The 15,865-nt window shown below is 37.6% G+C and overlaps 3 protein-coding genes across 3 annotated transcripts; 1 reads left to right on the top strand and 2 right to left on the bottom strand.

The window, feature by feature from the left end:
- Window positions 1–1,067: 1,067 nt before the first annotated feature.
- Window positions 1,068–2,532, top strand: LOC113694114 (NDR1/HIN1-like protein 3). Its single transcript, XM_027212964.2, has one exon. It carries the CDS (start codon window positions 1,519–1,521, stop codon window positions 2,218–2,220), a length of 702 nt encoding a protein of 233 aa, XP_027068765.2. The 5' UTR covers window positions 1,068–1,518; the 3' UTR covers window positions 2,221–2,532.
- Window positions 2,533–6,608: 4,076 nt separating this feature from the next.
- On the bottom strand, window positions 6,609–8,649 carry LOC113692607 (uncharacterized). Its single transcript, XM_027211038.2, has one exon. It carries the CDS (start codon window positions 7,923–7,925, stop codon window positions 7,227–7,229), a length of 699 nt encoding a protein of 232 aa, XP_027066839.2. The 5' UTR covers window positions 7,926–8,649; the 3' UTR covers window positions 6,609–7,226.
- Window positions 8,650–9,588: 939 nt separating this feature from the next.
- On the bottom strand, window positions 9,589–14,839 carry LOC113695042 (uncharacterized). Its single transcript, XM_072054655.1, has 9 exons — window positions 14,489–14,839; window positions 14,297–14,380; window positions 13,294–13,403; window positions 13,161–13,211; window positions 12,144–12,287; window positions 11,967–12,056; window positions 11,266–11,372; window positions 10,345–10,429; window positions 9,589–10,119 (listed from the first exon to the last, which is right to left on the bottom strand). The coding sequence occupies exons 1-9, from the start codon at window positions 14,598–14,600 to the stop codon at window positions 10,021–10,023; spliced, it is 882 nt and encodes a 293-aa protein (XP_071910756.1). The 5' UTR covers window positions 14,601–14,839; the 3' UTR covers window positions 9,589–10,020.
- Window positions 14,840–15,865: the final 1,026 nt, after the last annotated feature.

Here is a 15,865-nt window from a genome sequence, read left to right as displayed (position 1 = left end):
GAGCCCAGTGTGTTTGAATAATTTTTTATTTGCAAAAAAAATTATTTGTTATTTCCATAGTAAAGATATTTTTTAATTATTTTTTTATCTTTATAATTATTTATTTTTATTTTATAAATATCACATTATAGAAAACATTACAACTTTTTTAAAAATAATTATTTCAAATAGTCTTCCATCCAAACACGCACTCGGCGGGGGTAGTTGAGCCTGGGATGGGATCTGTTGAACCTGTACCATGTAGTATCTAAAAGGAAAGGAAAGGAAAGGAAAGGAAAGGGATAACCAAGTCAACGACTTAAATATATCTAAAAGGAAAGGGATAATATCAAAACCCTCCCTTGAACTTTCTTCTAATATCACTTGGTATCCCTGAGGTTATAAAAATATCATTTACTTCCCCTTAATAATTATAAAAAACTATTATATCTCATTCGATGCATAACTCACATACCAAATAAAATGAAGCTCAAAAGTTAAAAGAACGAAAGTCATTTTTTCTTTTTCCTTTTTCTCCAATATTCTCTCTTACTCATTTTTTGGATGACCATGCACTATCTTATTTGTAAATTATAATAAATTAAGTTTTATTGAGTTTTTACTTTTTGTGATCGCGATAGAGTGAGATATGATTTATTTACTTATATTGAGTTGATTTTTATAATTACCAGTACAATATAAAGGTTTGGACATGAGTTGAAAAGAAATTGAAAAAAAAAATATAAAGTTTATAAGAAATTAGTTTTTAGCATATACAGTTAAATTGGTGTAAGTGTATTTCTTTGTAAATATATTTTTTATTTTTCAAATTTATATTTTTATGGGCTATAGCATTATGATGTGATAGTACTAATATAGATTGCTTTTAAAGTGATGATTTTCTTGAAGTAAATAAAGTGGTTTAGAAATATTTCTATGTAACAAGTAAAAGGGTATTTTAGGGGTTTTAAAACATAAATAACAAAAATAAGGGAGGTAGGTGATATTTTTAAAATTTTAAGAGTGGAAGGTGATATAAAGAGAAATATGAGGAGAGGTTTCTATGTTATCCTAAAAGGAAATTGCCAAGCATCATCACCATTTCTTATTTCTTACTCTTCTCTTCTATGTGTCCCTTCTCCTCATCGAATACAAAAACATTACACTTGTTTGCCGCAGGCAGTCCCTCAATCCCAAAAGCAACCGCGTGAACTCAACCCTAAATATCCCGGAACCTACATCCCACGACCATCTGTTTGTTGTAGCCGCGTCCAAATTTCGTCTGCCTCAGTAATCCCGCGGCCTGTCGCTTACCAATTCCGCCATTCCCACTGCTGCTGCTCACACAAATTTGCATATACATATACATATATATATATCCTTCTACCCTACGATCTTTTATCTTCATCCGTAAACCCCCCCCCCCCCCCCCCCACACCTTTTTATCACTTTTGACATCTTTCCAATATAATAATTGTGTTTCCTTCTCTCTCTCTCTCTCTCCCTCTGTCTCTCTGAATAGTCTGAATCAGCAAGAGCATGCCTGAGCCACACTTGAACGGAGCCTATTATGGCCCATCCATTCCACCACCAAAGCACTACCACCGCCCCGGACGCGGCGGCGGCGGCAGTTGCAACCCCTTCAGCTGTTGCTGCGGCTGCCTCTGCAACTGCATCCTCAGTTGCATCTTCCAAATCCTCTGCACCATCGTCGTCGTCCTGGGCATAATCATCCTGGTCCTGTGGCTGATCTTCCGCCCCAACAAGGTCAAGTTCTACGCAAACGACGCCGAGTTGACTCAGTTCGACCTGTCCAGCACCAACAACACCCTCTACTACAACCTGGCCCTCAACATGACCGTCCGAAACCCCAACAAGAGGATCGGGATTTACTACGATAGGATCGAGGCCAGTGCATTCTACCAAGGCCAGAGGCTTAAGAACGTGGAACTGGATTCCTTCTACCAGCCTCACAAGAACACTAGCTCCTTGCACGCCGTGTTCCAGGGGCAGCAATTGGTGACGCTGGGAAGCGACGAGGCTTCCAACTACAAGGACGATAAGAATTCCGGCTCGTATAATATCGACGTGGAGCTGTATATGCGGATAAGATTGAAGTTCGGTTGGGTGAAGTCTCCGAAGTTTAAGCCCAAGATCAAGTGCGATTTGGAGATTCCTTTGAACTCCAATGGCACAGCGTCCGGGACATTCGAGTCCAAACGCTGCGGTCTTGATTGGTAGCCTTCTTCGCCCGATGCTTGATTGATTCATGGCCTACACACGTGCTTCTTTTTTCCACCCACGCCACCCCCGCTTCTTAGGGTCACAGTAGTAGTATTACTCTATTCTTTTTTGTCATTATTATACTTAGAATTTGATCCGCTGCGATTCCTTTTTCCCCAGCGTTGTTCGTATTCATCTTCTACTGCATATTTTTTGTGTTTTTTTCCCCGTGTTGTTTCGGAGTAGTATATGATGTGTGATCATCGGCATTCACACTACTGTTTCATGTTGGTGTAAATAAATAACGAGAATTTTTTTTTTCGTTAGTAATTTTTCAGTTTCCTCTTTGTTGGTTTTTATTTTTCCTTCCTGAATATCTTCTATAATGGATATGGATTGGTTTGGGTTGTATTTGGATTTGTGAGAGAAGTGATGAGGTTGAAGTTATCGGAATCAATTATCTAAAGACTCTAGATTGACTTTTATTACTACTAGTACTCGGATCGGAATATTTTTTACTTTTTTTACGTGTTGTCACGAAACTCTTTCATCGATCAGAAACCGATTATGAGTATTAAATATGCGTAATAATTGGTTAGATGAGCCTCGTAAATTTGATTCGAACGCGCATTAAACTTCTCATGGCAGTAGCATGAATGGGTGAGGACTGAGGAGAGGACCGAAAAAGAAGAAGTGGGCAAAGTGGTACGTTAAGCATTACTCTTTTTGAAGACGACAAATTTGTGGGACCCTACTACTTTTCATCCCAGAGATTCAAATTTTGAATTGGCCGCACTCTCTGGCTGGTGGTGTGGTGTGGCGGGGCCACCAAATCCTCGGTCGAATATAGATGCGGTCGCTATTCAGCCTAGCCAATTATAGGAAGACACGTTGCACACACTCCGGAGTTGTACTAATTTCTCCTCTTTGTTCTCCGTGCAGGTCTGTCTAGCACAACATCTTGCCACCATCTTTCTTCTTCACTTGTCATCGCCACCAAACAATTCCATAGGATTTTAAATAGATGCCCAGGATATTTAAGGATTATTTTCAACTTTTCTGCACCAAAACTCTAAAAATTAATACTATGTAATTGTAAATATTAAACCTTACACATTTCTTTTAACTCGGTCGGATTCTATGGTTGGGTGAGGAAATCACAGAAGAAATAAATGGAAATTAAATTATGGTTCTAGTTTCTGAATTCCATGGATGGTGGTGGTGGTGGTTGTAGTGGTAGTAATTGTAGCAGAATAGAATAATTGGGTTATTGTCTTTTAAAGCGTACCACAAAAGATTTGTGCTGCTGAGGTACTGGTGGATTTTGGGTCATGGCTTTTCGGATTTACGGTGTTCGTGAATTGGTGAAGCCAGACTGCTGACAAAAGTTTTCTAACTTTCTATGGAAAAAAGATGAGAAACAAAAGACACGTGACGTGACACAAAATATGTGCGCGACCGACGATTTGAACCCGGGTGGTGGGTACTATGGTCATTCACAGACCGTCAATCCTTAATTAATGACGTATCATCTCTCCCTTTTTTAGCCCGTCTGGGAGGACGGATTTGGTGAGAAAAGATGGCACTAGAAGGAAAGTGAAATCCTTCTGGCATTTGAACGTTTTAATGGGGAAGAAATGGAAATAAAAGAAGGGATGCGACACCCCCTTTCAAGCGAGGAAAACCCGTCAGCCCAAAATTGGGCAGATAACGCGAGAAAGGAAAGCATGTAAAGTAAATATTTTAATATATCAATTTTGCCCTTATAATGACTATAATACAACGTTTTCTTTATGTTATGTGAATTCCAAGCTTTAAGGACATCAATGTAAAATAGTTGTTTGGATAGGGTATTAGTTGAAATATTATTTGGAATAATTACTGTAACACTTTTTGTAATGTGATGTATGTGAGATAAAAAAGTGATTGGGAATATAAAAAAGTGGGTTGGAAAATGTGTTTATGATACAAGCGAAATATTATTTGAGATAATAGTGTGCTATCCAAACACTCGAATCTTTTCCTTTTACTTCTCTTTGCTCCCAAATAAAAGAAAATTGCTTCATTATCTTTCTCTGTAAAAACTCCCAAACAACATGAAGAGATATTACATTCTATTTTTTTCTTTTTTTTTTTCTTTTCTAACTTAAACTTTCTCTTCTTTTATTTTCTCTCCCAAACTCTCAAACTAACTAAAATATTAATAGTAACACTCTGTTCCCCTAAACTATATAAGAAGAGTTACATTTTTTTTTTTATTCATTTATCCTAGGGAGTAGTTACACTTGATCACCTTTAACAGTTTAACCTTAAAAATATGCATTTAACCACTCCTCAAAGATGAGCCAAACTTGAAAATTTTAACTCCATTAAAGAAAGTGAGAGTGTTGTCATAGTACGGCTCATATGTTATTGACATTATTTATAATTTACTGCCATTATTCTTTTTTCCTCAAAAAATGAATTATTTGATTTGATCTCTATTTTCCTTCTCCAAGTTTAAAAATAAGGCATATTAACTATTTTCAACAAATTATATTAAGAATTTAATATTTAACTAAATTGACAAAAAAATGACAATAATATTAGTATAGAAGTTTACATAAACAAAAAAAAAATTTTAAAAAAAACAAGTTTAGTATTACTTTTTTTGTTCAAAATTTTTATAACTGTATTTGCTTTTAGCATTTTGCTATTTATCCCTTTTGTTTAATATAAAGTCTAGTAATTTGAACAAATCACATATAAAGGTGAACATTAATCCAACAAGAAGAATTTTAAGGATATAACCTAAATGTAAATATTTTTTTAGCTTTTTTCAATTTAATATTTTTGTATAGTTGATACGTTAGAGAAAATATATATCTTTTAGCAATGAAAGGAAACAAATAGTAATTTATAGGTAATCTCATACATAAAAGGGCAATAATATTATTGCATCTTCTTTTTTTTATTTCTAACTTTGACTAGTCTTTATGGGGATAAAGTGTATATGTGTGTGCATAAGGTTGTGGATGGTAATGTGTGAGGACTCTATAATAATATTATTGCATCACTTTGTTTGTATTCTTTTTTTTTTTCCAGAAACAATAACTATTGTACAACTTAATCTATTTTACACTAGGGGGAGGGGGCGGACCCAAGGAGGTTCAAGGGTAATCCGGAGGAGACTGAACCACCATCGAACCAAACGGATGCACTATGTATCCACCTGATTTTTTTTTAAGCAAAACCACTTTTTAATGTGACAATTGGTGCTTTGGATGGACAACAAGTGGACGGTCGGAACCCTTGCCTCCTACCCCACCAAGCTTTAATGCTTTGGCGGTGGCCACCAGCCTTTGGAAAGGCTGGTGGTTCTCACTTTGTTTGTATTCAACTAGCCTTTACGAGGAGCCACTAGGCCTTTGGTCTGGTGGTCACCACCAAAGACTTAAGTCTTGGTGGTCAACCCTTGCTTCCCACCAATTTGCCACTATATGTGGCGGTCTTAATTGGTCTTTTCGATAGAGTCTGTACTTACATTGAATCCCCCTCCCCCATCCCCTTAGATTTAAGCTAAATTAGGTTATAGAAATCCTATCATTGCGACAAAAAAAAAAAAAACTAGCCTTTATGAGGGGTATAGTGTATGCGCGCGTGTGAGAATGAAGGTGGTAAAATGTGACTATCCCTAAAAGGCAAAATGTTATTAACCATTTATTTTATCCTTATATGTGTCATTATTACTGCTGGGCGGGTGGCTGGCCAGGTTCGGGTGCTTCTTGTATCCTTTGGCTAGTAATATTCTATGACATATTTGCGCATGATAGAACAACCTTGTTGAAATATGTTCAAATAACCTATTTTGCTGTACTTTTACGAGTTACTAAAATGTCTTTAATCTGTAGAGGCTGATAAATCGTAATGTTTCAAGGTACACAACAGAGAGGAAGCTACCTCTCTCATTGCGTAAGCTGAAAGAGGGAAAAGTATTATGCAACCCAACACACTCTTAAATTGCATTATTGACCTCTTCAGAGAGGTACTGCGACGATTTATTCAAAATTATCATGTGCAGGACTTGAAAGATACTACTATAATCATATATTTGATGATTTTGCTTTTCATTCAAAGTCGTGGAGTTACGCAACAGCAGACGACGACTTTGATGAATTGATTTATGAAAATGGACACTGAAGTCGTGAAAACGTGGTGGCTGCTCCGCTTTCTTTTTCTCAATCGAACCTGTGTGTTGCATCAACTACCCTTTCACCGTCTGGTCACTAGTCATCGAGCAAGTGAACTTCTCTACAACTCTCTTATTTTATTCAGTCATCTTCGTACAGCTACAGGGGACAATGTGAAACAGTAGAATTTACTACTACTATAACAAAATTTGACTGAGAAACGGCACCACAAAGTCTAAGCAAAATCATCAGCAATACTTTTCATAAACAAAGTAAGTAGCAATTTTGTATATAAAACAACTTTTCTATTCTATCATCAGTCGTGACTTCTGACTTCCTACATAGGAATTTCGTGATCATCAATTACACAAATACCTTATTACAAAGAGCACGAAACAGCAGCGACACTTCCTGCAATTTGACTGTCTTATAAAAGAAAATGGACGCTGGGCAAAATTTTCTTGCAACAAATTAAAATTACCAAGGATCTGTTTGCAACAACTTGGGGATGTTCTCTGCTCGTAGTAAAGAAAACATATGAAAATACAAATTTTTTTGACAACTGTACGTTACGGCAAACGAACATGAGGTCTAATTGAAGTGGACTTTGCCATCCAAACTAGCGGGGCACGTAGGTCACTGGGCTATAATCCACTATACAAGCCCAATAACACTTGTGGTTGTTACAAAATTTGGGCCCGGCCACTAAGAACAATTCTCAGGCTTGGCTCCAGCCTCCAAAGCCCAAAACTTGTCCTGGGCAGAAGAAGCCGGAAAATTCCCTTCCCCGCTTAAACTCGTACGTACCCGCTTAAACAGATAGACGTCGCCGCTTATACACAACTAAGAGCGTGCCTATCGGGACACGTATGACTTATCTAGCATCTGACCAGCTCCCCCGCCAACCGGTGATGCCGACGGAGTAAAATACAAAGGTGATTCACAAGGCGTTGAAATGGGCGTCATCACCCCACTTTGATCACCAGCATTGTTGATACGGTCACCTCCTATTGCCAGTGCCACTACTGCCTCCGCCTCCTCGCCGATGGACCCATCATCGGCCGCATTAAAACACTCCTCTAAGCTCACCCGCTTAGCGGTAGTATTAGGCTTCGTGGTGGCTGACGAGCACACTGCAGACTTTTCAGGCTCCACATCGTTCTCGCTGTCTTCTTCTTTAATGGTAAAGAGAACCCTCGAGGGTCCGTACAGGTTCCGGAGTTTGAAAATGTCGATCACCTCCATGTCATCCTCCTCCTGGGCGGTTGAGTTCAGACTCGGTGGAGTCGAGGTGGGTTCGACTCGCGAGCTGCTGAGACAGAGGAAGCAGAGGAGCTCTTTGGAAGAGGAAGACAATGAGGAGGCAAAGTTAGTGGACGGGTCGGAGAATGTGTGGGAGTTGGTGGGGGCTGTGGTAGTAGCTGCCTGGGGTGGAGTTTGAGGTTGGAAGACGCGGCGGCGCCATATAAAGTAAAAGAGCTGGGCAAAGAGAGCCACTAATGAGAGGACGAAGATTATGGTGAGGGCAGCGCCATGCTTGCTTAGACCACTCATGATTGTCGATTCGGAGTTCTAACGTTGTTTGAGTTGTTCAGTTTTTGTCTGTGGAAGGAGTCATAGACTCATATGCAGTGAAGCAGAGCAGGGACTTCTTCTTGTTTTTTTTTTTTTTTGTTTGAGATTTTTTTTGGTGGTGGTGAAGAAGGGGGAAGAAGTTACCGGTTTTAGAAGGGAAGTGAGCCAGAGAAAAGAGGAGCATTAGGCACTGGAGTTGGTGGGAGTGAGGAAACTGGGAGTAACAGGTTGCCGGTAGTGAGTAACGGATTAAATTCTCGGAAGTTGTGCAAGGGCAAGATCCACAGAAGCTAGAGCGGACGTGCATAAAATGAAATGAAGGGACGAAGGAGTGCCGGTGATGCGTGCACGGGCTCTGGGAGAGAACTTCAAATTTCGAGGGCGGACGAAACAAAAACGGGAGTAGGAGAACCAAAAAGGGTCATCCCTTTCTCGGATTCGCTGCTAAATGCATCACTACGCCCCCACTTTTTAGTTCTTATTTTGTACTCCATTGACCATTCAGTGGCTTCCTTCTTTTACTTGAGCTTCTGTGATTTTATCGGCGGATCAGCTTCTTGTTCATTTGCGCGCAGTTGCCAATTGAAATACACTGCTACTTGTATGCCAAACTCATGCAATACCTCATCCAGCAAGGAGACCAGAAATAAACTGCAAATTTTTGTACCATGTCATCAAATATTCTTCAATTCTGGATGCATTAGTAGTTTTTTTTTTTTTCTCAGCGCAATTATTATCGTTTTCTCTTAGCCAATTACATGATAGCAGTCCCAAAAATGAAATCCCCAGCTTTATTAACGAATATTAGCATCTAGGCGACCAACTTACGGATCAGAGACATAAAATTGCCGAATCAAAAACCAAATGTGGTTTGAGTTGTCCACGGAGGAGGGGGAGGGGGAAAAAAAATTAAAAAACCTTATCCTTAACGGTGGAATGGGTATAGTGACGCAAAAATTCTTAAACTATATAAGAATGAGTTCTGGTCAAAAAGAAGTTTGAATTTCAACTGCATGAATAGGAGTTTTTTGAGAACGTGGAATGTTGTATAGTTTTTTAAAAACTTTTGATACAATTGAGGGCAGCATGTATTTAAATATATTTATCACAATTCCCTCCTTTTGATACATTTAAATTTTTTATTTATAGAAACATCTGGATATTTCTGGAATATGAAATTATTTTGCAATTGTTTTTACATCAAGTCCAACTCATATAAGTTTATGTGTTGGTGTAATTATTAAAATAGTGTTATAGACACATTTAATTGAAGTGTGACCTTTATTGTGCAATTAACACAAAGACATATTAACACGTTGTGCAATTAACACGTTAACATGTTGCTATAACTAACCATTAGAGGGTATTCCTTTGTTTGAAACAACTTCGTCTCTTGGACGATTTTCAACTGACATCTATAGAAATAGTTTAATAATTGTAAAATTGTAAAAGCATTGATAAAGTAAAACGTAAAAGCATATGCTATAATTAGAATATACTATTAATAATTTTGTCATATTTAATGATTATTTCTTTCCAGAATATATTATTATATGACCAATGAAAAATCCTCTTTAATCCCAAGCACCAAACACCGACGCATGATGCGCAGGCATTTCCCCCCTAGTAAGGTACATAACAATTAGAGGACAAAACGCAATTAGTTGTTGCTTTGGGACAAGCCTCCCGTTTCATAAATAAATTCATGTTCTATCACTCGTAATTTTAAAAACAGAAGCAGAAAAAGGCATACAGATCACCTACTACTCTTCATCTCAACTGTTTTGCAGGTTGTAGTATTGATCAAATACTACCAAAATGTAGGTATAACAGCTCCTCGGTCTTGTTCCAGTCAGATTGGTACAGAATCCGTGCTGTGACTGGGTCTAAGCGTCGGAAAACCAACAATTAATGACAAAATATACCTTTTATAATCATCCTACTAACCAGCCAAACTGATGCTCCACAGCAAAATACAGCTTCTGTTACGGTCAACCAGGAAAAGTATGGAACCAAAGCGATGCTACTGTTGCAGAAAACAGTCATTGCAAGAATATCTTTCTAAATACTACTGTCAGTCTCCGATCATCTTCCTCTTCTTGGACGTGTTCATATAAGGTCTCAAAACCCATTCAGTTTGAGCTTCATCTTGATCCATTGTTCCTAACTTGATCTGCAAGAGAAAGAACCCCAAATACTAATGATGAACACATGAGAGAGAGAAAGAGAGAGACAGAGAGAGAGATGGCTGTACAAAAGTTGTGTCCAATTAACTCGCAATGAGCTATCACAAAAACTCAAAACCACCACACAAACTTCCCTTCTAAAAACAAAAAGCTATAAATTGTTGGCCACCGTAATAAGCATATTTACTGTTCCTATTAAACTGGAGTTTTACCTGGTAAAGTCTCAATTCAAAGCGGGGGCCAATCTCTTTCAGTTCAATGGACTTGGGACCTCCACGTTTCTCATATAAATGATGCCTGCATATTGAGTACAAAATCCGTAGAAAGAAAAAGAAAGAGCCACACTAAAGCATTATTTAACCCAGTGAAAAACCAAATTTATACCACCAATTAAAAAATAAAAATTTGAAAGAATATGTCATATTTTAAGTCCTAACTCCAAAACTCTCCAATCTCATATATCTACCTGTCCAATCCTGACAGATGAATATTCAATGTATCACATTTCCTACATCTGATAATAAGGCAAAGACCTAACTCTCCCCCTCAAAATTATCCGATGTTCTCCAAAGGGGTGCATACACATTGTACTTCTTTTCTGCTCTCTTCCTGGCTCTCTCTGCTTTTGCTTGCACTGAAGAACGAAAACTAAACCCAAAACCAGAATAAAATGCCATATTGCAAGGAAAAATGCATTAGGCAAGCCTTGTACTGTGTCTTAAACCATATCCCAGAGAGCTTTGTAACTCAAGGTTCAATATAGAAAAAATATACCCTACGCAGGTGCAAAAAAGTACTCACAATCTATCAATTTTGCAATGCGGCACATTTATCAAAACTATATCTCCTGTCTAACACCTTAAAAGAAAGAGCAATGCTGAATCATCAATATTTTTTCCCATCAATTAATGAGATCCAACAAAGATGGGAAGCAATAGTATGAATATTACAAGATTGATGTATACTTAACGTGCAGCATGAAAAGACTCATCAAAGCTTAAAAATGCCACCAACAACTATCAAAACTGTCACTTAGAAGCTAAATATAAACAACCTTTTCACCTAAAAACTCCTTTAGCAATTAACAAAACAGAATCACCACGTCCATCAGGAAAGGTGCATGAGAAACACACCTGAATGAGATGTAGTCTGATTGATTAGCAAAAGTGATAATTCGTTTCGTATCAGGCTTGGGTACTGGAAGTAGATGCTTTAAAATATTTGCTGTTCTTTCACCGAGCTACAAGCAACAAAAAGATCAAACCAACTTTTTAGAAGAATGCACAAATTGCATGAGGACACAGAGGACAAGTGCACAAATTCAGCTTTATAGGGAAGGAGAGGTAATACTTAAACCATCGCATTCTTATAAACATATCCAGTTTTGCACAAGCACAGGAAAATCCTCTCTTAAATGTTCCAAGGATCATACAAACCATTTAAAACCCCAAAAAGACACATAGAAATCAATATTTAAATGGAATTCTGTATCTTAGAATAGCTTTCATCAAAGGTTCTACAATTTAAGGAAAAGGTCATCATGCCATTTCTAACCAGCAATATAATCTACATTGTCAATGAAAACTTCCATAAGAATTTCATCAACATGAACAGAAAGTAGAAAGCACATCAAAGACTCAGCATTTTTCTCAAGAAAAGAAGACAGAAAAGAAAAAACAAATCATTCATATGATCCAAAAACCTATTACATCACGGAAACTCGATGCTCTGACAAAATGTATTATAAGAACACCCCACTCAATTCTTATACCTTTTACAAGCACAGTTGGATCTCTTGGGCAACATAAAATGCTATACAGATTCAACACATCACCTTAGTTGAGAAGTTGTCGAGAATCAAATGTGGATAGGCCTCAGGCATGGTTCCAATAGCTTTTTTGTCCTTGATATCATGTCTTGTGACCTACACAAGCATGTAATGATTCTCAATTTCTGAACTAGCACCCCAAAGAAGGATCTGATTATACACAAGGAAGATCCAAACACTTACCACATTGAGCAACCCAAAGTAAGCAGTTGGACCAAAAGGTAGATGGCTTATAACAAGACCATCAGGAACGCCACGATGCTCATGAACCAATATGACATCTGTGAAATCATGAGCTCGGCAGGTTTCAATTATTTCAGATATCACCTAGAAAGATAAAAGTATGTTGATGAATAATCCAAATAACAGACAGGTTAACTATAAAACAAATGAAAACTCAAAAAAGGCACATTTGTTCAATTGGCTTTCAGAATTACTTGCCCCCAAATATTTGATGTTCGTGGCAGTTGAACATTCATGTAATATCAATACTTAACCATCCCATCATAATTAACTTAAGCAGTACTAAGCCAGCAAAACACTCTTCTTAATATCTTCTTGATAAATGCTAACCATCTCCATCATGTAATTCCTACTGGAAGGTTACATCAGCTACTTGAAATCCACCATAACTTACTGCATCCCATAGTGTAACGACCACTTCACTAAGACTCAGCACCTTTCTATGGCTCAAATCCTTAGATAATTAAAATATTTAGCTCCCATGAAGAACCTCCATATTATCAGTTTCTGCCACAGCAGCCATCAAATAGACTCAGTACCTTTCTACGACTCGAATCCTTAGATAATTAAAATATTTTGCACCCATGAAGAACCTCCATATTATCAGTTTCTGCCACAGCAGCCATCATATAACTACAATAATATCCCAAACATTATTACCCTCACTACTCATCGTCTTCACTTTTTCCTGCTAAACAATGATTCTTGCTATTACAGAACTAACAAAAGTATGCTTCTTAAACTATCTCTTAGGGACATAATGCAGAAAATGTCATGCAACAGAAATATATCTCATTATCCTCATGTTCTTCTACATTCAACAACACCCAAAATCCATCATCAGAGATCCTTAACCAGATTACCCCCACGGAAGCAACAGAGAAAAGTTTAATGGGGTGAGCAAAACAAAAGAAAAAAAGGGAAAGTTATTAAAAAAAAAGTTAACTACAAACGAACCTGGCCACCGCGATTCATTCTTTGTGTATTAGGAAAGACAAATTTTAGTTCCTGGATGGAAAACAGTTGTTTCAGGTACAAAATTCCGGAAAGCAGTTTACAGATGTACGACAAAATAGAGGATAAGACCAACCTTTACAAATTGTGTAAGAGGAGCACTTGGATCACGTGATGTTGTTAGTAAAATCTTTGGATCTCGTTCCGTGGCATTAGCATATTCGTCATCAATAGTTGATCGGGGTACTATGAACAAGCATCAAGAAGGCACCAACGACCAGTCAATTTTTTGCATAATTGCCAAATCATACCTTTAGATAAAGGACACAAAGAATGCAACATAAAAAGCATTACACAATGTACCATATTTATATGGTGACTTCACCTAACATCCCCCAACATCTCTGTCATTTCTTCCACCAATGGTTCACTAGCTTAGAGGCAAGGATACACTACATTGCCATCAACTAGCTGCCTTATGTGACTATCATATCCAATCTGCCTTCAGTTCAAGACTCGATATGCGCAACAGAACACTAGACACACAATTTGGATCGCACAAGCATCAGTATCAGTAAATATCAGTCATCACCTAAGCAAACCCTCATTTTTTGTGAGACATAAAACTGCTGCAGTACTAGCTGGTACACTAGTTTCTGTACTGCGTGCTGGGGAAAAAAAATCACACACACACACACACACAGAGCTCAGAATTCCCTCTCTGTGCTCTTAGGTATGTTTCAACAGACAAAGAGCACCCCTTGACAGAGACTCATTCACAAGAGTTACCACCCCAAGAAACTCTTTAATTAACCTCAATACATCCATCAAATGTCATAAAAACCATCTATCAAAACACTCTCAAAATTAGTTCACTCAGAATGACTGAATTAGCGTTCAGTACTGTCTTCTTCACTTGTTTCATTTCTCTATAAATAGTCTCCTAGAGGGAAAAGAAATGGCTCCAAGCTAAAGACGGAAAACAGTAAACTTATGGTCTCCAACATATTTTATTACGACAAAGATTTGACAAATGAATATGCTAAGAAAAGCGTAACAGCTAAAAAAAACGCTAAAAACCATATCACCATTGATTTCTAAGCATCAATCAGACAGACAGAGAGAGGCATGCAGAATACCAGCCGTGTATTCATCTTCGAGGTCGATTTCTTGGCGAAGAGCTGCCTCTTCGTTTCTGAGCTCGGTAGGAATTGGTTTTCCCTCTGCCACAATCACGATGAATTCATGAACCAAGATTAAAAAAAAAAAAAAAAACTCGTTTAAACAAGCATATGTAATCATAACTAATGAGACATGAGAACCAAAATTACCTTCTAGAGCTTGTTTAATTTTACGCTTCTTCTCGTAAAGCAAACGCTCTTTACCCTCCAAATTCTTCCTGTACAGATACTCTCTCCTCAATCTCACGTTTCTTCTCAACATTTTCAATTTCTGACAAAATTCTCCCGAATCAAAACCCTAACAATGCACAGGTTGTGCGGGGCCGACGGTTTTGAGGGTTTTTGGCGCTCGTGACTCGCGAGCAGTAAAACGACATCGTAGTTTAATTTGGGCTAGTGGGCAGAGCTTGTCTAGCCCAAATCGAGTGACAGTCGGAAGCTAGTTTGTGTACTTGGTGCCAGTGAGAGATTCTAAAGGTTGGAGTCCAGCGTAAATGTAGAGCCCAAGCACTTCTTAATCTTTGACCTTAATCATTTCGCTTTCTGCTCATCTGTTGGCTTTGCACGTGAATTTTAATTCACAATTATTATTTTTTCTTGCATTTATATATTTTTTCTATTTAATCTTGCATACCCTTCTGTGTATTTATTTACTTTTTTAATTAATTTTATTATTTAAAAAATATAGCACCTGAAATATATATCAACGGGTGCCCTGAACCGTACATATAAGGTATTATTTTATTTTATTATTTCCTCTTTAACTTCTTTCTTATAAATCATTGTGCTTCAACTGATTTAACTCTTAATGATGTGTCTGAGGTGGGCGCAAGGTTCAATTTTGTGATTCAGGGGGTGCAAGCAACTAAATTATAACTACTTTAAAGCATGACTAAATAATATTTAATGGGTAACAAAGGAATTTTTAAAAATTTTGAGTGGGACGCATATATAGCTCCGTCCCTCGGCCTAACAGATGACCAAAAAGTCCAACGTTATCTGCAACAAACACCAAATTCATTCGGAGGTGAAAGGATAACCAAATAATACACCATCTCTTAGTACTTTCATTTTGGTGCATATGCCACCATTTCAAGAGGAATCTTCACTTATAAGAAGAACTCCCTAATCAAGCCTACAATTCCGCATCCATGGTGGAGGCTCATGCTCGTACTTAATTAATTTGTATTGGATCGTATATTATTACCTATGCATGCTTTACCCTTATAGTAGAATAAATAATTAGTCGTATAATATTCTAGCTAGTTGTTGTTGATAATATGCTGGTCATCAGGAGGAATTAATACCCCTTTAACGTATGCATGAAGCATAGTCGAGAGATGATTCTGTACTTTCCGACCAATATCTGAGCCAGCTGATTTAATCAACCCTCGAATCCTTGATCATGATATTCTGGCGCAGGCTGGAAATTAATCATTTCGTATAATCCTTAGATATATATATATAGCAATAATACTGATGTCCACTAATGTCTGAGATTACCTCCGAAAAGGTCCGTCACTGGTC

The sequence above is a fragment of the Coffea arabica genome, chromosome 6e (assembly GCF_036785885.1).
Source record: "Coffea arabica cultivar ET-39 chromosome 6e, Coffea Arabica ET-39 HiFi, whole genome shotgun sequence".
Classification (NCBI taxonomy): domain Eukaryota; kingdom Viridiplantae; phylum Streptophyta; class Magnoliopsida; order Gentianales; family Rubiaceae; genus Coffea; species Coffea arabica.
The sequence above is the reverse complement of the archived record's forward strand: the minus strand, read 5'-3'. Positions and strand labels throughout refer to the sequence as shown.